The following is a 26,039-nucleotide window of genomic DNA, read 5'->3' on the forward strand; positions in this document are numbered from 1 at the left end:
GCAAAAAAAAATTGGCATTTTAATAGGATAAAAAAAATAGGAATTCGAACTACGCCGTATAATTCAATGTACAGACTATACAGTTCTAGGGTAGGTCATCAACCGGATGCTAAAGCCTGTTCTACAAATCAAGTCGTAAGCCGTAAGAAATTGGCCAATCACAGTTGAATATGAACAAAACAATTGACTTACGATCGATTAATTTCTCATGACTTACGGCTTGCGATTCTATCAGGTTCGATCGTAGAACAGGCTGAAGCACGCACTCGCACGCTGAGCTACCGTCACGCGGCGACACGGTTGAGCGACACTGTACTCTCTCTCTCTCTCTTTCTCTCTCTTATATCTGGCCATGACAGCAGATACAACGGTGACGCACACCTGTGTACCACTGTGCGCCTGTCGCAGTCGGTGCAGCGTCCTTGCGGCACGGCGTTTCATATATATATACCATACCGATCGGTGCTAGTACACGGTAATTTCGCGGCGGAGTGCGCATGCGCACCCCTCGTTGCCGTCGATCAGTCCGGTGTGGCTCCACAATCGTATACGTTCCACTTCCTCGGAGCTCCACGTCTCCGTAAGCTTTCGCGTCGTGACTCGCGACTTCGCGCAGCTCCGTGTCCCGCGTCTCTCTATATGCTTTCAGTTCGGCCGCAGTTCGCCGATCGCAGACCGTTATTTCGGTCGTGCGTGGTCCGCGCGCTCCTCGATTGATCGGTCCTTTCCTTATTCCCGGGTATAGACGTCGCGCGTCTTTTTTGTGTTCGCGACACATTTCGTCGCGCGTGGAACACAGGTGTGTTGATTCGGCGGACAAACGGGGAATATATACACGTTGCCGCTTCACGAACGGTGGATGTATACGGTCTCGTACCTGCCTGTGATCGGACTGCAATCAACGCGCGAGGTGAGTCCGTCGAGTTTCAGGAAAAATCTATCTGACTTCCGCGGCGCGCGCTTTTCCGCGTCGGGAAGTCTGCTCTCTTGAGGATAGCGTGAAAAGTGGTACCACCGCGTGTTAAACTCTGTTACAGAGTTTCCGAGGAATTCCTCGGTCAATTCGGAGTTGACATTTCTATCGCGCGGCGAGAAAATGTCGACCGCCGCGCCGGTCTTTGGCACAAGAACTTTATTTCATTAAAAAAAATTTGCCTCTCAATTAGTTGACAGTTCTCTCGGGGAGAGAACTTAAATTCATTGAAAGACACATTCCACTTTCAGTCGAGAGGAGCATCGTCCTTCATTGATGTGTGAATATTATATTGTTTTTATATCGATGAAGAAGTTGAAAACTGAACTCCGAATTGATCGAAAAGCGCTATCTGTACATCTTTACATCTATCTCTACTAATATAGAATAACTTTAATTTCGGTTTAACTCACTCTACCTTTCTTCTCTAGAATTAGGAAAAGATCGAGAGTAAGTTAAGGACCAAGATTAAAATTGATCCGCATTGGTAGAAATAGCCATTATACACGTCTAAAAGGAACGAAGGTAAAATGCGTGGATTGTATGCGAATTCAGCGCACCGCTCTCGTCCCGTTACTGTAAATTCCATTGTACAGACCTTCGATCGTCCTCGTAACTAATCACTTTTTGTAACATATGTATACATATGTAGTTGTTAATTTCGACGTATGTGCAATGCGAGCGTGTCCAGTTTAAAAATAGAACGTATATGTATTTGCTCGGCTCTAGTCTCGCGTCTAATCCTTTAACCGTGCTCATTTCTTGATTGTGAAATTGCTTGTGAAAAGAAAACCGAATGTTGTGAAAACACACATTATTTTATTAAAAATAAAACGGACTTTTTTATCACGTCACTTATTTCATTGCGCCATTTCGCCACTATAAGGAGAGTAATTAATCATCTACGAGTGTGTGAAATCAGAGAGGCCTCGCAAAACTTATTGTCTCTAATCGGCCACAGTGAAAATAATAAGCGCACAAGTAATAGAAACAGGAGATAATAGATTTCGACTTATCAGAAAGCGTGTATTCTGATATACTGGAGGTCTGTTTTCTATGTGGCTAAACTAGAGTATACGCTTTTCAAGTGAGATAGGTATACGTTTATCGAAAGAGAGTTCTGGTGCTGGTTTAGTGCAGGAATAGAAAACAGACCAGTGGTTTCTGCCATGTATGTATGACAAGTTGAAATCTCGTATTCCCTGTTGCCTATGCTTTTCGATCGTGTATTCTTTATTCTTACACACAACTCTTGTTAAAAAAGTGTGTATAGCAAACAAAACATTTCATCCTGTAACGTATGTAAGTATAATATAGAAAACTGAATCTGTGATCGATGTAAAAATAAAAACGAGTCGTAATACATATATAACTTGGAAGTATAATACGAGAGAACTTTTCAGGAACGATCGATCTAAAGAAGATGCAAACCGATAGAGGGTCAATTAGATTCGTGAACGAACGTTTTGCATCGGATGAGAACAGAACGGCAACAAAATACGGATTAAGCGACGGGATACCGGCGATATCTATGTGCCGTTAGAGAACGAAGATTACATATTGGAGACTCGTGCACGTTAAATATATCCTCCGCTCTCCGCTCGCACTTTCGAGCCCGCTCTAAATAGGCGAACTGGAATCTCAGCATTCTCAGCTCGCCGTGATTCGAAACGCATCTACGCATTCCGTTCCGAGTGACAAGTGCCTGGGGACCGTTGGTCCTGTCCCGGCGCGCTTAGTAAGCAGCCTAATGGCTGTGCTGCGTTATCGCATACAGAACGCGGTAACGTTCGGTATAACGTTTGCTGCTCGCGGCGGAAGTTAGCGCAGTAGTTAACTATTCTTTCGCTTTTATGGAAAAGCGATAAATTGATTGGATCTCGCGCCAATTTCCACTGCGCGGGTAAGACCGGAATCAGATTACGCACTGAAGATGGAGGTTGAAGAGATTGATGAAAGATTCAAATTTAACCAATTAAAATAATAGGAGCTAAAATTCCTTTATTCTCGTAGTCTCAAATTTAGCCATAAGTGTGACACATAATAAATCTCCACATTCACTCCGGCCATCATTACAACTTGATATTTTCAAATTTCGTTCAAATATTCTTCGACTCAGAGGATTTCAGCCTCAGACGAGGCCCAGTCCAGCAGGCACTCAAAAGAAGAGGACTTGATAGTTCACGGGGCAAGAGGTCCATTCAGTAAATTCAACTTTTGTTCAAATAACTTTACTTTTGCGATGCGCAAGTGAAATTGGATTTATCTAATGTGGCAACGCAGAAATAATTCAGAAACTCTCAGTTCCTTCTAAAAAATGCTGCGCTACCATGCGTGACATTTGCCACGTTCATCAATAGGCACCTAAGAACTAAAACGAGAATGATTGTAGTCGTATGTACTTTGTTTGATTGTAGTATATTTATTTGTAGTTTTATACGTTAAAAAATATTAAATTTTGAAAAAATGACTGTCATCTGACTATCAGATAAAAATGTTACAATGAATTTTTCTCAGAACAACACACAGAATATGTAATTTAATCATTTTTAAGATATTCATATTTTAAATTCGTTTGCGGTTTATTCTTCAGAATTTTGTTTGCAATTGTTGTTGTTGTTGTTTGCAATTGTGGTTGTGAAGCCTTGTTATAAGTTGAGCTTTTTGTTATTTTCCAGGAAATAGAAGTAACTAGTTGTAACTGTTGTTACTTATTCTTAGTTATTCTATAAGAAATAAATTTATTGTATTTCAGCATCATAACTTTATAAATTAAATTCTAAAAACAATGCATATAAATAAATTATTTATATTGTAAAGAAAATATGATATTTAAATTGTGTAATATATAAAATAATCTTTTATAATTCTTGAAAAAATTTTAATATATTATATATTTATATTATAAAATATATAATTCTATATAAATTCTTTTGTAAAATGTTATGTTTCATTTTAATCTAACTCGATGAATGCTACTGACATTACATTTGTTGTTCATAGAATGCAAATACTATACATATATCGTGTTATTGGCTCTACGAATAGCGTTGCATTGGTAACGTTTGCAATCATAGCGCTGATAGCATCTCTCCGAACGCATCTATTATACTATCGTGACCTTCCTACCAGGTTTCTCACGCTTTTCCTCTACTCTGTATATGTGTGTCCCTCGGATACATGTATTTAATAAAACTAGAAATATCACGAGATCTCGCCGTTGTTCTATATACCTATATAGGTATGCAATGTCTGTGTTTACTTCATTAAAATAATGACCGCGAGTCCCTCTTTCAAACTGGTTCTACAATAATCAAATCGCAGCGTTGCAAGCGTGTCGCAAGCGATGCAGTCTAATCAACATCAGACTTTGATTAGACTGCAACGTTTGCGACACCGGTTTGCGATGCTGCGATGTAGTTATTGTAGAAATTGGTCCACAACGCTTGCGATGTTGTAATGCGATTAATGTATAGAATCAGCTTTACTAAGCAATATGCAAGAAATATGCAAGAAGATTCGCAAAGGAGGAGCAAAATTCCTTTATATAAATTGAACTGTGATGGTATACATTTTCTGCAATCCACGCAGATCATGTTTCAATTTTCAGATGATTAGTTTTTCTAATAAAAATGTTTCTTAAAATTCTTCATATAATTTTTCATAGGAATGAAACATCCGTGAAAAAAAATCGATTAGTTTCTTTGGAGGTGTTTTTTAATGTCTATCTTATTTGAGCGGTTTTTATATGGTTGTATTATCTCATTAACATATAATCAATAATATATTGGAAGTTATAAAATATTATACATATTGCTTTATTGCACAATTTTGCCAGAAAGTGAACTGATTAATGTAATACAAAATGTAGAATAAGACGCACTTTAAATTCAGTCGTGCGCGCACTTCTGCCATTATCTTGAATAAAAAAATAGCAACGTAGGAACGTTCTTTTTCTCAAGATCGATTTAAATTGTGTGAAAAACATTGCGCACACATACATATACAAGTTTACCTCGACCCCGACTTCTCTCGGTTGAAGGATGAGAGAAGAGAAGTTCTCGCGGGCAACGACTTGACTCGACTTGCATCTCTCTTTCTCTTTCTTTCCCGTCTACCACGCCGCTTGTTACTTTCAAAGCGGACGCGCTCCTGGCATACCTTAGATCTGACTCATGAACGTGGTGTTTCAGCAACAACGGGACAGGCGACAACGACGGCGACGGTGGTGGTGGATGAGAGTATCCTTTGGCGGCGCATGCACCACGTTGCGACGCGCGGATACTCCGACGGGGCCCGTCGCGGGGTCCAAGGATGGTGAGCTCCCGCACCGTTAACGTCACGTCCACCATTAACGGTAGCGGTGTAACCGACGGCGCGGTGAACACGTCGCGCGAGGACGAGAGACGCGCGACGAACGGCGTCGGCGTCCCTCAGGAGTGGAATCAGAGCGGGCCGCCCTCGCTCTCGATGTCGGTTGATTTGCATAATTTCGACAGTTCGACTCTCACAGACTCGGGACGGTATTCCGCGAGCCCGGACGATCACCAGGCCGCATCGGCCAATGCTACCACAATCAAAATCGACTGTCACGACGAAGAGGAGAGCTACGAAGGTTTCGGTTCCGTTGAGGGCGATTCGGTGGATGATGGACCAGAGTCGCCGGGCGGTAGCAGTTCCACGCCCTCGCCGATTGGTACCAATTTGCACAGGTAAATCCGATGTTATTTTCGTTTGAGAAACATTACTCTGTGGAATATATCGCAAAAACTCTCTTTTACATTCATTTTTTTTTTGCATATGACAGTATTTAATAGGATGCAATATGTTTGATATTTCATCGTCAAATAATTTTATGGCTATTGAAGGTAATCGGCCAAGATAAGATCGACAGACCTAATAAGGTGAATCGACTTAACAATGAAATTTAGGAAATTTAGGGGAAAAAAGGATAAATGGTATACAAAACAATCTAGTTTATGAATTAAAATTCATTTAAGTTTAATTTACTTCTATTTACATATATGTAATATATGTATATACATATATGAGTGTATGTGTATGTGTGCGCGCGCGTGTATGTGTGTGTACACATATTCTCAAACAACATTCAAGAAGTTTTAGCCATCGTTTGGGCACCTTGGATATATAATGTTAATACTGTGATTTTCAAACTTTATAACTCAAAAAGTTCTTCACGAAAAAATATTTTATTCTCTAGTGTTTTAAAAAGATTTCGAGATGTGTGTATACGTGCTACAAAAATATGCAAGGAAAAATGGAAGTTTTATTACAAAAATTTAAAGTGATCTTGACAACGCCATCTTTCAGATCAAACCAATGATTCCATCTTATGTTCTTTTCGAAGTCACAAAACTTTTATCGGAACATTTTTCACTTGACGCATACTTTCAGAGATAATAGCTTCTTATAGCACTTTATATGGACCCCCCCTCTCCCATTTCTGAAACTAACTTTTTTGTAAAAATGTTTTCTTGTCTCAAATTATTCGTATTCTGTGATTTATATCGTATAATTAACTTGAATAATCGGAAATCGAGTTGCGATAACGCATATTTGAGCATCAGAATATTCAGAATCACTTTACTATTCTGATCTAGACAAGAGTAGAGCAAAAGCAAACTGGACCTTCTATTATGTCAATTGTCTCATACCGTTATTCGTTCGATACGTAACATCAATTGCGGAATATGGCATTATTTCCGAAGCTGATACTAAAAACGTTATAAAATGCAATATAACTCGAAGCATACCTGTATATTTTTACGCTGGAATGAGTTTACACGAGAGCAAGATACTGCATACAATGTGCTCTATCATCTTGGAACAATACCGACTGACTTGCCATCTGTAGTCGCAAGTTGCACACGAATTACATAATAATGGAAATGTATTTTCAATAGTCACTTTACAATTCTCGCGTGTTGCGTATTCAAGATAGTGATTTCCTGTTAATGTTTTTGTGTGAAAGTCAATACACATGATCTAACATACAATGCAGAACTTCTTTTGATTGACATGTGCGTTTTGTCTGCCATTTTAAAATATACCACATAAGGAAAAAAGCCGCTTATTATGCAAAGTTAATACGAGATAAAAATGTATTCATTTATAGACAATTGGTTTTGTCCTCAGAATGTTAGTGCAATCACAATATGGAAATTCTAATTAGAAAAATTATTATATTTCATAATATTTTTAAGAATTTTTCATATTTTATATTTATGCAAATTTTTGAAAAACACCTTGACTTTTTTAAATTTTATTCTACGTAGGGGTTATAAAATGAGAAATTTTGATATAAGTATTTCAGAATTTAATATATAAAAATTAGATTTTTTAGAAAAAATTACAGCATTTCTGAAAAATATTCTAAATTGTATAAAAAAATCTTTCAACAAATTTTCTAAAATAAAATAATATAATTATAAAATTATATAGATTCTAAAAAAAATTTTTAATTTTTTATTAATATACTACGAAAAAGTAATGAATTTTAATAAATCATTTATTTGAATAGTGCTAACTAAATATTTATTATATGAAGAAACGTCTGCGAATTTTACTTACTAATTTTACTCTGTTTGCGAATTTTACTTGCGAATTTCTACTCTGTTTGATTTTAATGTATTGCGATTTGAATTAATTATATTTATAATTTTTATGAAAACTATTCGGCTCTTTTCTCTTATTTTTAACTAATTTGTATTATATGAAGAATTCTAAGAAAAATTTTCGTCAGGATTAAAACATTATTATTTATAACTCAATTAACATATTAATATTGAAAATCAAAGTTACGAATAAATCAGCTATTTTTAATATGTTTTCAAAAAAATTTTCGTTCCAAATTAAACAATTTCAACAAAGACTTAATAAATCTTAAACATAGATAAAATATTTAACAAATCTATTGTTAGTATCTCATATGCTGATTATTATCAATCATTCATAATGAAATGATATTCTCTTTGAATCGCGAGCTTATTTATACAATGAGAACATTTTTGCCAACTTTGCAGAAAGGGCTCGCGCAATCATCACTGTTTTCTGACTTTGTAGAAATCCGAGAAGTCCGAATTCCACCATTGGAAAACATTCCTGGTTGCGCACGTCGCTGCGGAGAACGCCTCCTTGGTAAGAAACGGACACTAATCGTCTTTGTAACAAGTTGCTTGCTTTTGTATGCATGTAAGTACATACATACGCGTGCGTAATTTTGTGTCTGAGAAATTTTCCGTCATTCCTTCACCGTGCCGTAAGAAACACGACAACGCGTCGTCGCGACGAGACAATGATGATTCCGCTGCACCGTCTTGGCGTGTGAAAAAGATTCTCGTGGGAAAGCGACTGACTTAACGACATGTTAAATAACATCATTAATGCAATAACTAAGATAAGAAACCTGTTAAATTTCTTGAAAAGCGCCTGCGTATCTTTGGCCTTCTATCTGTATCTACGAAATAACGGAAGTGAGTTCATATACTATAGAACATCGTTACCTAAACAATCGCTTCCTGTTCTCTCGTCGCTTGAAATACTGAAGCAGAGATAATTATTCAATTCTTATTTTTGACATACACTATTAACAGCAAAAAAATATATTGATTTTGTTTTTATAATTTTAATCTACCGAAGCACTGGAACGTATGAGACGTTGAGCCATACTTAACACATTTAGTCGCCTTCAATTTGGCTCATACTGTATTTTTTTACGATTTTTTATTTAATATTTACAATGTGTAGAATCACGTAAAAAAGGAATTTTGTGCTGAATAAATTCCAAGTTATTGTGAATCGAACTGTATTTTACTTATCCTTTATTTGATACAAAATTTTATGAAATACTTATAATCAATAAAAAAATGAAATTTTTCTCTAAATGATTCATGAGACAAGAAGGATGAAAAAAGACCAAAATTAGTAAGTGTTCACAAAACTTATGAGACTTACATATATGAGGATTTACAGATTTTCCAATTACATATTACTAAAAAAAAAACGATTCACCATAACTTGAAATCTTTTCATACAAAATTCCTTTTTTACGTTATTATACTTTTTTTATATTATTCTCTTGCAAACATTAAATCAAAAATACTATATGAATCAAATCAAAGGTGACCCAATGAGAAACATTATTTATTAGAGGGATTACTTTTCTGGTATAATGAATGTAAAAATCTGTAATATACATATCTAAAATTTATGTGTTACATAATCTTCTTAAATTTGATAGCACACGACAAACAAATTGCTACTTAGTAAGGCTGACGATATAACATCAATAATATATACTTATCGTAATTGCACTCGCGGCTCCCTTTATAGAAACTACGACTTGGCTTATAATCAAAACGTAAGTTTCGTCGCATTTGGCATCGCAGGGAATAAAAACGCAATATAACTCGCTCGGACGAGTAATCTATAAATATAAAAGCATCTTATATAATAATAAAACGTAAATGACATGTACGAATGTTAAAGAAAATATTTTTATGCTTGCAGTTCGAGCAGAAAGAGACTCAGTTCTAACGCTTTAGCAAGGTAAGAAAATACAATATTTTATCGATGTATAGATTATCTGTCTTTTAATTAACTAGCAATTTTACCGCCTGTTCCAAACTTTTTTTTGCTATCTCTCGCGTTTTTTCTCAATTTACCCACGCGTGCAAAAGGAAATGAATATCTCGGACAAAAGAGTTCGCTGGCCGTAGGATGATGCCTCCACATCAAGGTTAATCATTCCCGAAGTCGCTCCTTTCACGGAACTCGAATCGACGAACTTTCTAAAACGTGGGCGTGCTTCTGTTACGTTACGTTCCATACCCGCGATTTGCCTCGATATTAGCGTTTTCTTCCATGCTATCGTCGTTACGTTCAATTATACATACGTGTCTTATCCATAGACTTATATAAAGTTTGTGGTCTTATCCGTCTGCCAAAACGGGCAGGGAAACATTGGATTCTCACGTACGACTAGAGTTCTTTAGAGGAATACAATTATACGTATTGTTGATTTGACGGCATTTAAAAAATAATTTTTTTTGTCATTTTTACAAACTAAAATATCTATCTATATTTTTTAATTAACAGAATTTTATGTTTTTTTCTACACTTTTATTATATACGTATAATTTTTTAGAAATAGCTTTCCGAATTGTCGTGTGTAAATACTTCCAAATAACAATTTCGAAATTTCGTTCCAACTTCAATGATTCTTTTATATGTGAATATTAAACGAGATCTTTCTACTATAATATTTGTAGCCAACTTTATCGCAGTGGCAGCTTCAACAGTTCTGGAATGGGTTCGAATTACGACGCTACGGACGACGTGTATAGCGATGTATCCTTGGAGGACGTCATGGATCTTAGCCATAAAGTAAGTCTTACAATTTTAACGTAGTTTTCTTTATTCAGAAGTTTACTCGAATGTGAATGAATTCCCACCTTTCTATTTTTCATCGCTTCGAGCCATGAATTATTAATTCCCATTTTATGAAAAAGCGAAAAAGCGCGATGCAACGCGAACGAAGTTGCAGCAGAATGCGAAAATTCGTTCGTCAACTTTTGTACGGAATAGTCAGTTCCTCGTTTAACCTGATTTGGAAAGTCGTTCGGTCAAAATTACCCCGGTGAAAGTCACTTTGTTCCTACGTATTGAGGATGCGAAGTGTCCCTCCCAGGTCCTGAGAAATTTTAGGATCTGTTGCCAATGTGCGCTACACGTTCTCGTCAACTTTACGGCGGCGTACATCGTAATTCTGAGAGAGACCATCCACATCCTGCGGTACCACAGACTCCTCATCCTGTTCCTTATCCGTTCTACCCACCTTCCGCATATCCACGTTGCTTCTCGTACGATCCCTACACAGCATATCATTGTCCGAGCTCATTTTATCCGACGTCCTATTGTGCTCAGCACGACGTTACCAAGGAAGAGCCCGCGGGTTGGTCTTGGTCTACCGTTGCTCTCCTCTTCCTTCTTGCGATCGGTTTGCTCGTGATTGTTTATCGTAGCTTTTCCCGCGAGTCTCGTCGAAAGATTGCTGCTTGGCTGCGCTCGCCCAGGCTCACCTCACAGGTAAATTTCACTTCCTCCAATTTTATTTTGCAGCTGTCTCACGGAATTAATTCAATCGGCTCGAAAGATATTCACTGAATTTTAGACTGTTCATAGTCAGTTTAATTATTCTGTATAATTGTTATACCTATATACAACTGTGAACAGGGGCGGATGCTGACTTTTTAATATATAGGATTTAGTTACAGAGAAAAAGAGAGAGAGGAGAAATCATACAGATCCTGTACAATATATTTAAGAGATAGCCAATTACTTCCGAATAACTTCGCTGGTGACATATGAAAAAGTCGATTTATTATAATAAATAAATCGGGACTGTCCAAAACTCGGCTCGTAAGCCGAAACACTCTCCGGTGTCTTGATAAAGAGAGATAAAATGTAAACACGTTGCAGCAATATTGCTACAAATTTTTGTATGGAAACGTTCGTATTTTCTGTAATAAGAAATAAGGATGCCTGAAGGAAATCATAGCATCATTATGGGTGTCACAGAGGCAAAATAAAAACTACTATAATTACAGATTAAAAGACGGGCTTCCTTGGCTCTTTCACTCTATGACGCTTGAACAGACCTGATTTATTTCAATACTGTGAGAATGAGTCATTTTTTCCTGACATCATTATCCAACAACTGCAGTGACGAATCCAGGAATTTCAAGTTTCACTGATAATTTCCATAACAACACGAATCCGCCCCTGCAAACAAAGAAAAGAATGAAACGATCTTTTTAACGCTTTTACCGATATTCATGAGACCACTTCGCAGAGAATGCCAGACGTCGTTAGATAAGCACAATTGAAAAGTACAGACAATAAGAAACAGAGAATAAGGGATTTCAATCTATCAGAAATCGTTGCCACAGATTTGAAAAACCAGGAAAAGTTAGGGAAATTAAAATTAGTCAAAAAACAGAGAAAAAATCAGGGGAAAATATAAAAATGTATGGATTTGCTCACAATTCCCTTAAACTGTTCCTATTTCAAATAATTGTTATAATTTTTATAATATTATATATCTGACGTTTATAGTCAAATACGTTCAAAACTCGCACTTTAAAAAATTTTAATGAAATGATTAAAATTTAAATTTTGTTCTGTATTTTTATTTAACAGCCTTTTTTGGTTATAACTTCATTCTTTTTTCCAATACTAATTTTAGCTAACTTTCCTACAGTCCTTGATTTTAAATGTTAAAATTTACATATTTTATATTAGTCATGGAAAATTTCCCATTTCCATCTGGAAAATCTGGAAAAATCAAGAAATTTTAAAATTCATTTTCTGTGGCAATCCTGATCGTGTATACGATCAGAACATTATTCCCTCTTTCTATTACCTTGTGCTTTCATTGTGTTTCAGGCTTAACACGTAATATCGTATGTATCCTTTTCGCCCTTATTGCACAGAGTTATAGTCGCGGGGACTGAGTCCCGTAAAAGAGATCGATTTCCCTGCATGAGGAACCTGCCTTGATTTTGTCCATCTTTCTCAACTCGTGCAGACAGCGAGGACACAAGACGCGGTTCAGAATTATCCCGCGGAATTTCTCCGGTGTACCGAGCGGAACGAAGATCACGGTCCTTCCTACGTGGATCCCAGCGAATCCTCCTCATTAACAGATGCAATAACAAAGACATTTGTAAATCCCGTCTACGAGAACAACAATCAAGACGAAAGTGAGATCGAAGACAGCGAAACTGTGCAAAACGAGTTCGTGACAGATACTGAAAGAGTTCGGTCAATCCATCGATATTTCCATTTCGAAAAGTGATTGCCAATAACGAGGAAACATAAAAAGCAAAGTAACATCTGAAGTATACAAAGGACTCCAATACAATTAGTAGAAACGAGTAGAAACGCCTGATAGAGCAAATACCGAGTCATCAACGAGGGCAAGTAATAATTGTTTTTGATAAGGAAAATGTCTATTTTATTCAGGCAAAATTACGAAATTGATGTAATTTTGATGAGATAAATTTATAAATAGATCTTAAAACTCACAAAAACTTGAAACTATGTTAAAATGAATGATTAGATATTAATAAAATTAAATAATAAAAAGCATGAAATCCTATAGTTCCACGAAAAAAATGAAAAATTCTTCTATTGCTTCTTTACATTAAAAGTGACACAACTCAGAAAATTAAATTTTTTAGGAAAGAGGAAAAACTATTTTTTTCAACTTGACAGAAAATTATTGACAATCAAATAATATCGACAGAAAGAGGGTATTCTTAATGTGCTTCAATGTGTTTATTATTTTTGTTTTACAATCCTAAAAAATTACTCTTTTTGAGTTAAGGTTTTGATGATTTTTTATGTAGTTAAGTTAGTTAATTTTTGATGTTCATAAAAAAATCACGTTTTTTTGAGTTATTACTTTTGAAATAAAAGAGCAATATCATGATATTTTTAAGAATTTTTCACATTTTTAATGAAAATAAAAAAATATGTTAAACTTCTTCAAGTTTTTATAAGTTTTCTTTGGAAATTATAAAATGAGAAACTTATTGTTAGACTGACTCAAAATTTACAAATCTATATAAAGAATGATACAAACCTAAAAAAAAGACGTAAACTGTTTTAGAATTTCTACAATTTCAATTTATAAAAAAATCTAACATTTTTTAAAGTTATAAAATTATCCAAAAATCATGAAACAATCTAAAATTTATATTATGGAATTTTTAAAAAATGATATGAAGAATTAAAAAAAAAATGTTTTGCTAGGGAATTGTAACACATAGATATAATGTTAATAAATTCTTTATATTAATTTGATAAATGATTAATATTTATAATATAATAATAATAAACTTTTTATATCATAATAATATACAACTAACGCAGTAGAGATGAATTGAAACAAATAAATTTCAACATCAAAAGTTAATTTAGAGAAAGTTATAGAAAGTTAGTGAAAAATGTATATCATTAAATGGAAGCAAATCGGGGGCTCGTGTTAATCGTTGAGTTTGCATTATCGCGAATAAACATAGCAACCATTCCCGCATTTAATCCAATCTCGATGAAATTATACCGATACGATATGCCAATTCTTGACTCAATTCTAAGGCATGATGCATAACTCCGTTACACGCGAAGCTTTATACACGTCGCAGATAATTTCGTGCGAACAGAATATATATATATATATATATAATGATGTTGAACGTACATACATATTATACAATGGTGACGTTGTCACGGTGGATCGTCAATTAAATTGACAAGTTTGCGTGTGCCCACGTGAAACGGATCGTAGCGAAAAATACGTGTTCGTCTGAGTAATTTACATATCCATGTATGTACGTATGTACAACGTTGTGACATAACGGGGCTCAATCTAGGTTGATGGAAGTAGTGGCTTTGTCGCAAGCCTTGATAAAATGTCAGTGCATGAAAACGTGAACCGCAAACCATTCGCATTTAATGGCGTTCAACATGAAATCGCGAGTTATCCTCACGAACAAGTCCGTCTCACAATCAGTTGCATCGCAACAAATAGCTTCGCTCCGGTTTAGAATAGATCAGGGATAGGAAAATTACTTTGTATTATAAAAGTTATTAGTTATTGTAAATTAGTTATTATAAATTATTGATTCTAAAAAATAACTCGTTACAGAGTGTTATTAAAAAAGAAAAAACTTTCAGTTATTTTTTTTTCCCTAAAACTATCCCTGGAATAGGTGCAGTACGCCTTCTTTTGCTCTAAGCTTTGAGTTGTGACGTTAATTTGCTCTAATGTAAGCTCTAAACTTTACAGTTAAGATCTGTAGCGGAATTCTGTAATTCGTTACGCAATTATTGTGTGTTCATAACGATAGTTGCGTAGACACTTTATATTTATATAGTAAAAAAAACTGCGCACAATTGTCGTTATGAACACATAATAATTGCGTAACGAGTTATAAAGTATAGAAGCTTATTGACACATCATGTGCTCATTTAATAAAAACTTTTTAGAATTTTTGTTTCAGATCTGGTACCAAATAATAAATAAGTTGCTTTCCATTTACACATAAGTGAAACTGATGTAAGTCTAAAGTGAGCTAAGTATTTATACTTATAATTGTCAGATTAATGACGTCACATTACTTGCTCACTTTAGTAGAAAAAATTATCACGACACAGATTCATAATCTTTTCAACTAAATTTACAAGACACACAGTCTTGATTAGCTTCGAACTTATGCAGATTGTAGATAAAAATTCAGTTGAATCTCACTTATCAGAATGCAAAAGACACGCATTCAACTGAGTTATGATGCTACAAGTGAGAATTATCTGAGAATTAGTGTGTGGAAAGCAACTAATATCACACACCATAATGTCTTTTGTAATGCTTTTTTATAATGTTTTAGTTAATAAGTTAATAATTTTGACATTAAAATAATCTATTTCAAATTAATATCTATTATAATATCAAATTTTTACTGCAGATAGTTCAATGTGCAATAAATGTATAAAAGCTTATAAATATCCCCAAAGCATAGGTTCTTTAAAATAAATTCTGAAAAAAATAGTCTTATTAGACTTTCAACTTCTAAATATAAAAGGCCCTTTAAAGCTTAAGTCCGAATCTGTAATAGGTGTTTTAAACCTTAAGCCGTAAGAAATTGACCAATTACAGTCGAATACGAGGAGAATAATTGATTATGACTGTAATCCATTTCTTATTGAGGCTTGAGGCTTAAAAATCTATTATAGATCTATAGGGCTAAGGATTACAGCTGGAAACGCTTTTTGTAAAAAAAAAAAATCATTACAGTTTAGAGCTTAGACTAGAGCAAGAGGCTTAAAGGTTTATCGTACCTATTATAGATCGGGCTTGATCAGAAGGAGGTATGCGCATGGCCCATTCGGCGCAAGCCGCGGGTTTATTCACGTGGGTAGGATGGTCCTTCCTGAGCTTTCTGCTGATCGCGGGATGGATCGCTTATCTAGTATACAAGTCGTATAAAAGATGGACGACATCAGAAACAAGATAATATCTCGTGAACAACAACCGATTATGCGGATCCCCGATTCGCAGAAAGAAATAATTCATGGCTCGAACACGATCGAATAGTAAGTTATGACAGATTTTAATTATAAGTGTGTGGTATTAATCTTTTGTAATATTATTGAATGTCCGAATTTGAATTAATATCTTATGACTTAAATCTTATGTCTTTATATGCAGTAAGACTGGGTCCACAATCTCGCTTTAAGAGGCCCTAAGCCAGAAAGCTGTAAGAAACTGACCAATCACAGTCGATTATTTTTCTCGCATTCAACTTATATGATTGATCAATTTCTTACGATCTTCTTCTTACAACGAAGTCCAAATCTATACAATAGGTATTTTAAACCTTAAGCCGTAAGAAATTGACTAATTACAGTCGAATGTGAGTAATTGACTATGATTCATCCATTTTTTATGGCTGAAACTTAAGCTTAAATACCTGTTGTAGATCTGAGCTAACGCACAAGAACTGACTCATGTCTTATAGATTTTCCACAATAAGTTATTACCTAAGCTTTAACTCTTAAGCTATAAGAAATTGACCTATTATAATCGATTATTTTTCTCACATTCGATTGTGATTGGTTAATTTCTTATAATTTAAGACTTAAAACTTAAATAAGCTTATTGTAGAAAGCCTAATGAAGGTATATAAGTAATAAATGCGTACAGTTTTAAGAGAATGCTGGAGCGACAGCTTTTTATCTATTTACCTCAAGTTGCTGGTTATTATCGACATTTTTGTAATTTCAAAACATCTCGAAAAATTGAAGGCGGATGAAAAAATGTTTCAGAGAAAAGTTACCTGTTTCTTTACGTAGAATATGATGCCATTATAAAAGACGTATAGATTCTTATTTAAAAAAAAAACCAAGTTAACCCTGAAATGACCTTGAAGCTTTCCACCAAATAAAAAACAAACGTCATAATATTTCCCCCTTGAAATCAGATAACTTTTGTCTAAACAATTTTTCTCAATAATGTCGTGTTTCTGAGATAAAAATTTGTAACGCTTTATTTCGAACAACCGGTATATCTATTGCAAATACTGGAATTTTATAACATGTATACGTAATGTGTGCGTATGTGTGTACACTACGGATTTTCCACTTTTCAATACTGACAGTGTGTCAGAGAATATGATTTATATCTGTATAAGAGTGAACTATCTGATAATTATCGACGGTATGAATGGATATTTTACGCCTCTGCGACATTGGAACGATATGATAAGAATCATATTGATTTCTATTTCGATAGAGACTCGGTAATATTTTCTCGATGGGTGTCGCGAGCATGGATGATTGTTAACGACCAAGGAAATGAAGAAAAATTAGTAAAAGTCAGTGATATTAAAACGTGGTCAAGGAGAATCGAGAAAATTATTATAGAAAAAGTCAGGGAAATTATATATTATCAAGGAATTTATTAACTTAAGATAAAATTAAATTACTATAAAATTCTAAGTTTAAACTTTACTTTTTTTAAAAATGATAATGAAATATAATTAAAAAAATTTTTTGAAGAGAAGCAATGTAAATATTTATTATGGTTTTTAATTTTGCAATGTGAAGAGCAATTTGAAATGAGAAAACCATTAACAGACTATTGTTAAAAAGAAAAAACTTAACTTTGCAAAGTCAAAATATGTATATATTAATGATGAACATTTCGTAAATCATTTATAATTAAAATTAAATTGATAATTAGAATATATGTGTATGCGCACACGCATATAGAATGTATGTGTGTGTGTGTGTGTAGTGTTTTAATGAAATGATTAAATCTCAATAAGCGATGTGCAAAATAATGCTTTTAATGTAAAAAATTGTTTTATTCAAAAAATTTTTCAGGTTTTAGTCAGAGAATTTTTGCAAAATAATCGAGATAAAAACTAGGAAATTTTTTTTCTTTTTCGCTAACAATTCTGATGGAGAAGAAACGCGAGAACGAAAATTAGAGTGCGTTCGGCGTAATGCTATTGCCGATGTAGAGTTAATCGGCATATGGTCTCGACGGTGATTACTTCTAGACTCCTGGCTCGAAGTAGGCGTTCAGTAGATAGAGGCAGCGAACGAGAAACAGAGAGAAAAACAGAAAGAGAGAGAGAGAGAGAGAGAGAGGGTGGGAGGGAGGGAGGGAGGGAGAAAAAGAGGGAGGGAGAGAGAGAGAGAATGAGAGAATGAAAGAGAAACATGCGAGTGAATAGGGGACTCGGAATATATTCCTGGCACATATAAAGTTGCCCAAGTCGCGGTGGAAGTGCGTGTAACTTCGCACGGAAAAGGAAGTCTGGAGTAGATTCTCGATGGTTGTTAGTGCGGCGCGGTCGCACGTCGTGACGACGCGGGCGACGGTGATGGTGACGCCGATGAGGGCGACGACGACGAAGACGAAGGAGGAGCACGCGCGGGAATGACGAGGTGCGCTCGCAATACAGGCGATGACGTGACGCGATAAACACGAACGACCGGGCCTATACAAGAACGCGCGACGCGTTGCGCGCCGCGATGGAGCTGAACTTTTGCGAGAAAACGGCCGACCGCGATGACCACGTGTCTTTTACCGGGGAGGGGCCGTCCTCCGGCGGCCCTGGCGCCGGTCTCGAGTATGACCTGTGGGAAGGCCAGTTCCAATTCGTAGGACAGCAACCGCCGCCGCCGCCATCGTCGCCGTCGTCGCTACGCAGCGATCGACAGCCACCTCGTCGCCGTGGGTACCGGCTCGACGAGCAAGTAAGAGGAGAGTGATAATCTCTGGTCCGCGTGTCCGGCGGGAAGCACCTGCGACGAGTCGCAGATTGTCGAGATTTTGAATTCACCGCGAAATTTCGCTTCTTCGAATTCTCGGCTGGACCTATATACCGCAGATATATATGTATTACAGGAGCGAGAGCGCACCACGTTTTATTGCGTGTTATAAACCGTCATTGCGTATATGCGATCTCGCCGACAATGTTGAGGCTATTCTCGTGCGTCCTTGTCCCTGGCACGTTTCAGATCGGAAATATTTGCATTTCGGCCATAGATATATTTATTTCACTCCGCGTTGCATATAGAAACTATAACAATAGTGTACTTAACGAGATTTTTATGGGATATTATACATATCGTTCGATTATATAAAGTTCATCTTAAAGGTTTATCAGCTGATTATTCGTTATCGCTTGCGATATTTTCTGATGATCTAACAATAAGATAGCGACAAGTATTTCTAATCGTGCATGGTCGTTTTGTTATACACGCGCGCAACTTAGCGCTGCGAAATGTATAATCAGGATACGAGGCGTGAAGGCGAGGGTTTTATCATATACTTTCTTCGACTTTTCTGTGACAGGCTGTCTCGATAAAAAGAGACAAGGAGACTGTAAGTAGTCCGTCTCTATTGATAGAGCCGCATCATTGATAATCGCCGCAGCGTGCGGGCACGCTCCTAAAGGGAGTTTCTCGCTTTCCTTCCATATACTTTGTCCGAGTAATTCTGTACTTACGAAGATATTATTCGTGGATTCTTAGTGCCAATTAATTAATCGATCCGTTCATCAGTCGATCGGTAGCTCTTTGCAATCTTCTCAGTGAATGACATCACTGAATTTTTTAATTTTCAGTACTATTTCTTCATACTTGGTTAATTAAAGTTATTCTTTATTGCTTTGTTAAAGGGGAACCTACTTTAGGAGATCGAAAACATGATTTTTTTTTTTAGGAGAAAGACTATAGTATCTATTGTTTTAAAACTTTTGCACGTTTTAACTATAACTATTCAATTTTTTGTGTAAAGAAGAACTATTATTAATGATAAATACATAAACATTTAATTTTGTGCCTCGTCACAGAATTTTATCATTGTACATTCTCGAAACTTTAATTCTTGCTTAAAAAAAAAAAAAACGAAAAAAATAACAGTTCTTGAATATTTACAATGCTCGGGAGCTAATCTGTTCTAGAGGCATACAGTAGTTAGTTTTTTCATTAAATTCATTTTGAGCAATTTGGACCCTTCTATGAGCTGTTCGGGTTTCTCTTGTGCTATTCAATCGTCGGCCTGGTGAAGCTGTACGTCATAGACTATGTTTTCACCGAGGATTAGAATTGGATTAGAGTACAAGAACCGACCAACCACAGTCGAGTATTCTCATCTTACAGTCAAATGAGAGAGGAATGCTCGACTGTGGTTGGTTGGTTTTTGAACTCTGACCCAACTTTAACTCGGTGGAAACTTAGTCATACATACTACTTATATGTATATTAATTTTTCCAATTCAGTAACGATTTTTAAAACAGCAAAATATCCTTTGTTGAAAATGCCAGTGGCAATAAAGATGGCAATTTTTAATATTGCTGCGTTGCAATTGAGGTGCTTCGGCTAGTCTCCAGATGGTCGAGTTAAACTTTCGTTTGCGTACTGGGTATATTCACCCACACATTGCGTTAATAGATCGTATAATTGATAGATTGATGTAATTAGAAATTATGAAATGTTTCTCGATATCTCGAGTAACCATCGCTGCACGCATATATACCGCGCTTCCGTTACAAAAGTGTTGAATCTACCGAAGAACTTTGAATTTTGCTCTAAAATTTTCAAAAACATATTCTCGAATAGTTGTACTATCGATTTATGAAACAAAACAATTTTTTAACCTTAAAGTAGTTTCTCCTCTTAAATAAAAATAAGATAATAATCATTATTAACTCACATCTCATATATATCATATGAATTTAGCAATTTATATACGAAGTGTTTCAGAAAATGCGTATGTTCATTTACTGACAGATTTTATGAAATATTCTACGATGAAAAATCATATACGAAAATGTCGAGGATAATATCTATCTTTTAAATAATAAACGATTAAAGTTCGCCAATTGTAGCGTTTGAAATTTGCGCGCTCAAAGCATAGACGTTGAGTGCGTTCAGCAAAACATAACAGTTTCGCAATCGTTTCATGATTGCCTGCTGAACGATTCTTAACGCATTCAATGTCTTAACATGTTTACTCAGCAGTCGCCAGGATTTCTACAAACTAAAAATATACGCTGTATCTCAAGTAAATCGTGTTGCTCAAAATAGCTACTTCCAATCATTCTTTGAAACATTTACAACGTATAGTAGATATTTTTGAAATATATAAAAAGTTACAAAATGTTGCATATAAATGTAACAGACAAGTTGTGCTGACCTTCATTAATTTCCAAAAGGCTTTTGATGCTATAGAACCGTAGCGATATTACTAGCATTTCAATAATTGTCTCCCGTCGCACAATGCCTCGAAAAAAAATAAAAAGGTCAACTAATCTGATCACGTATGGACTGCGATATACTCTTCCATCTACTTCAAGATTATAGAGCATATACCATATAAATACAATAAAAAATCTCAATGACGATTGGTAGGCTATAAGGTGATAGACGCAGAATTTCAACTCGTCGGAAAATCGCTATTGTCTTAATATTTTGTTTTCCTATGTGCAGTGACATAAATGCGGAATATTAGATTTCTCTGTTTCTATCACTATCGTTATTTTTATTTTTATTGCTGTTGCCTCGCGCATTGTGTAAAGGCCCAGGTTTTCACCGAAATATCCGTATTGTTACATTATCGGTCTATACATATACATTTGTATAAAGACGGTACACAACAAATACCACGTCCTTCTAATTTTTTGATAATCATTTTAAAATTGTGTTTAATTATAATTAAATCTGTTGACGTATTTTCTTTTCCCGTTCGAACCTCTTTTGCCCCGATTTGATTTCCTCGGCGAGCTATGTCCGAGCAGCAAAAGTCAGGTAGTTGCAATTGGAAACTCCAATCACAATTTTATACGAAAGTATATACGATTTTTCGATATAATCCAATTGCAATTATTTCTAATAAAATTCCATTTTTTTGATAATTCTTCAATTGTCAAATCAATTAGTGTTGGTAAATAACTCTGATGACTCAAACTGTAGCGGAATTCTCTAAATGTCTTATCGATGATTGTTGCTATCGTTAACTAGCGACATCCGATAGCAGGACTAAAAGAAATCGCGGCTCTCATTGGCTGTCGCTAGTTAACGATAGCAACAATTATCGAAAAAACGTTTAGAGAATTCCGCAACTCTGAAGTCAAAACATACAAATTTATTTAGCATATTGTCTGTTAAATTTTCGCAATATAAACAAGCGGTTGATTCCTAAGGTTTTGTATATTACATTATTTTCTTGTCTTAACATCGTTGAGATTATTTTATATCACAATGAATTAGGAACGACTCACTCTAGAAAGTATCATTTTGTGAAATAAAACGTGAATGCAGTGTGTTTCGTGTAAAACATCAAACTCTTTTTAAATGTCACAGGTTCAAATGATCCAAGAGCAAATGGATGCTTTAGCGGATACTAAGTCGGTCGGCGAGGAAAGATACGCTCGAGCGAAACAAGAAAATGCAACATTACAGGCGCGCATATTAATGCTCGAGGAAGCGGCCAAAGATGCAGAAACGAGGGCTGAAGAGAGACTTCAAGTAAGTGGCTCGACATAGATTGACTAAAATTATTCATAATTAAATTAATAATGACAATAAGAAAGGCTACGAGCCAAAACATTCGTAATTAAACAATCTAATATAAAAAAGAAAAATTTTTATAATTCTCGTGAAGTTCATTACAAATGTATTTTTTTTTTTAAATACGTAAATTATATATTTATATATATATATATCATATATATACACATATAACTTTATACAATAAAAATATATTTCTTTAATTTTTATGAGATATTTTGAATTTGATATAAAAAACGATTAAAGTAAGCATAATTTTTGTTTCTATACTCTTCAAGCTTCAAGGATTCTCCATATGATAAGATAAAGTTATAGGTCTTTTTCAATCATTATAAAAATTATTAATACTTTATTTTTAAAAATTCCTCGCATTTCACAGGCCGAACAACGAAGACATCGGGAATGGGCGTGTCGCCTGGAACGTGAACGTCAGTTGCAACTAGAGAACTGTGCCATCAAGCTACAGGCAGCGGAGCTGGATAGTGCCAGTTTGCGAGAAGAGATTGCGCGAGTACGCGAACAACTCGAGAGAGCGAGGACGGATAAAACGCGGCTCGAAAATGATCTCCGGGAGGCTAGGAGAGAAGCGGACGCCGCGCGCGAAAGTGAACGTCATGCGATAAGTCGAGCTAACGAGGCTCATCATATGCTCGATGTTATGAGAGAAGAACTTTCGTTACGAGGCGAGGATCAGCAGAGGCTCGAAGAATTAGTGCAGCAGGTGGCTCAACTTCAAGCTCGCAATAAAAGTATGCTCGTTGTTGCACTACGAAATTATTAATTGAACATCGCGAGTTTACGGAAGTTCGTTCCTTGAATATTTGCGTTTCTATCATAAAAATATCTGCATTTCGAATAAATTTTGTTCTACATGATAATATTACATTCATCGGTTTGCAGGCTTGGAAGAATCTCGAGACGAACTGCAAGCTGCTGCGGCGTTGCAGGCAGGCCGTGAACTTATAATGCTGAATCCTTGTAATAATAACGCTGAAAAGGGTCCTACTAGTCTTGCTGTGGAATTGTTAGCTGGCATGAATCCGGATCAGGTATTTTCTTAAGATCGAATCTATTAAGCGAACGTAAACGAATTGATATTAACGATTTATATTAACATCGACTTTTTTTTCTTATTGCCTTACAGATAGATGGCCAAGGAGAGCTCAGTGAACCGTGCACGATGGCTGAAGTATGTATTAAAATTTAATTCAAAATTTTACTTTGAGATTTACGGCATGAGATTAATTCTTATATTTATGTTACAGTTAAAACAAGCTATAAAGGAACAGCAAGAAGTGAACACGCAGTTAAGAACATACATCGATGGAATATTATTGAACATCGTAGAAAATTATCCGCAGTTGTTAGAAGTGAAGCAAATGCACTGATACATAGCACATAATTCATTATTAGATTCTGTTTTAATGCTTTTGAGGCAGTTGTACATTAACTTTCTTTGAATTGAAAAGACTCGATGGGGCTGCCTAGAACTTGGCCAAAATTGATATATTTTATGTATTAATATTTTCTTATAGAATAGTACTTAAATTTCGTAGCGCAAAAGCGCACTTGAAAGTCAATTTTAACTAAAATTAAGCCTTTTTAAAGCAGTATTTCCCGCATAGCGCAAAACTAAAAAACATCCAAGTAACTTCGCAGAAGGAGCCTCAGACATTTCATAGTGTCTAAGAGACTTTTTCAGATCTCATTGTTTATCTCATCAGGATTAAAAAAAATTTAAGCTCTAGGCAGCAGCTATCTCTGTACATCTAGAAAAAAAAAGAGTAATAAAATGACGTTACTGTAGTTGCAGTGTGTGCAATGATGTAAAAGGGAGAATACTCGACTGGTATGTCATATCTCTGAGATGTCATACCATTCGATCTTTAAGCCGTTTTTTTACACTGCCGTCAAACTTCGTCGCGCCAGTATCAACATTGCCAGGGTGGTGAACGAATTACGCTCCTCGGATTCTTTACACACCGTCGGCTGGCCTACGCACTTTGCTATACGCGATATCTTTAAAGTACTCGTACATGTGTTATTAATGATCATATACGATTAATTCGAATGAATATACAGGGTATCCCCTAATTATTGACACATTGCTCGTATGCAGATAGAACTGATTACTAAGTCAAAAATATTCCTATAATAAGCTCGGTTTATTCACCGATCTTTATTTACTGTCAAATATAAGCACGCAGCGAAAAACGGCCACCTAGTAGTCAATCAGGCTACGTGCGCGAGGAGTTTATTACAAGCCGCAATGACTACGAGTGGAGCGTGGTCCTAGACTCCCACTCTAAACTATAATTGTCCTCCGTTGTTTTTTTTTTTTTTTTTTTTTAAAACGAAATCTTTTAACACAGTACAGGAAAAATATATTTAAAAAATTAAAATAATATATAAGACTGAATTAGAATGACAAAAACTATTATATAAAATGAGAAGCTATGATCCAAAGTTAGGTGTTATTACTAACAAAAGTTTTCAATTTATTAGTCATTCTCAATGTTCAACAAATTTAAATATCCATAATTATCATTAAAACTGATGCATAAGATATAAATGTAAGAAAATGCCTATTAAACATAAAGTTTAAGATGTAACTTGAAACGATGAAAAGTGTTACTTTGTATAATTTCGATGGCAAATATTAAAGATGTAATTAAAGGTTTCGAACGACAGCTGTCTTAGATGATTAAAACTTGAACATAAATATCAAGTAAAAATGTTATGAAAGACTGTGATTATCCTATGATTAATATTAAATCGTGATAGCGACAATAATATTTTTTGGAGCAAATTGCTAAGCTGAAATATAAAAATTATTGGTCAATGATTATTAAACAGCATTCATACATAAGGTATTGTGAACAATAAAATATTAATGACAAGACATAAATGGCACTATTAATGATGGAACCATAAGCCATTGCCGCTTGTAATTCACATTACCGTCGTATTCTACGACGTCAATCCATCAATTGACGTGGGTTAACGACACATAATCAATAATATTATCAGTATTTATTAATACTGACATTACTGACGGTATTATTAACCGTGTAAGTAGGTCATTTTAGATTTAACAGAGTAAACCAGACATTTTCAGCAATTATTATAGTAATTAATTTCTTGTTAACTATTGTAAAAATTGCAAACTGATACAAGACTTTTCGAGTCAGGTTGGTCCGCTCTATCTGAACTCAAGCACTGTGTCAATAATTAGAATTAGGGGTCACGTATGCATATATATGTCATGTATACATATATATATATACACACGTCATGTATACATGAGTGTACGCGCGTGTGTGACAACGGAGATGACGTGACTGCAGACTGCATAAGTCGCGAAAAACTGTGATGCATTAGAGTACCTTTTAATTG

The 26,039-nt window shown here is 35.3% G+C and overlaps 2 protein-coding genes across 2 annotated transcripts; both read left to right on the forward strand.

Moving 5' to 3' along the window:
* The first annotated feature begins 163 nt into the window (after positions 1-163).
* On the forward strand, positions 164-24,993 carry nuf (rab11 family-interacting protein nuf). The gene is made up of 10 exons (XM_018550365.1): positions 164-910; positions 5,167-5,685; positions 8,057-8,131; positions 9,503-9,541; positions 10,264-10,378; positions 22,437-22,601; positions 23,023-23,392; positions 23,544-23,692; positions 23,788-23,832; positions 23,909-24,993. The coding sequence occupies exons 2-10, from the start codon at positions 5,288-5,290 to the stop codon at positions 24,029-24,031; spliced, it is 1,479 nt and encodes a 492-aa protein (XP_018405867.1). The 5' UTR covers positions 164-910; positions 5,167-5,287; the 3' UTR covers positions 24,032-24,993.
* LOC108782174 (uncharacterized) lies at positions 10,603-12,966 on the forward strand. The gene is made up of 2 exons (XM_018550360.1): positions 10,603-11,080; positions 12,487-12,966. Exons 1-2 carry the CDS (start codon positions 10,712-10,714, stop codon positions 12,505-12,507), a joined length of 390 nt encoding a protein of 129 aa, XP_018405862.1. The 5' UTR covers positions 10,603-10,711; the 3' UTR covers positions 12,508-12,966.
* Positions 24,994-26,039: the final 1,046 nt, after the last annotated feature.

Source organism: Cyphomyrmex costatus, unplaced genomic scaffold, assembly GCF_001594065.2.
Source record: "Cyphomyrmex costatus isolate MS0001 unplaced genomic scaffold, Ccosl1.0 scaffold97, whole genome shotgun sequence".
In the NCBI taxonomy this organism is placed as follows: Eukaryota; Metazoa; Arthropoda; class Insecta; order Hymenoptera; family Formicidae; genus Cyphomyrmex; species Cyphomyrmex costatus.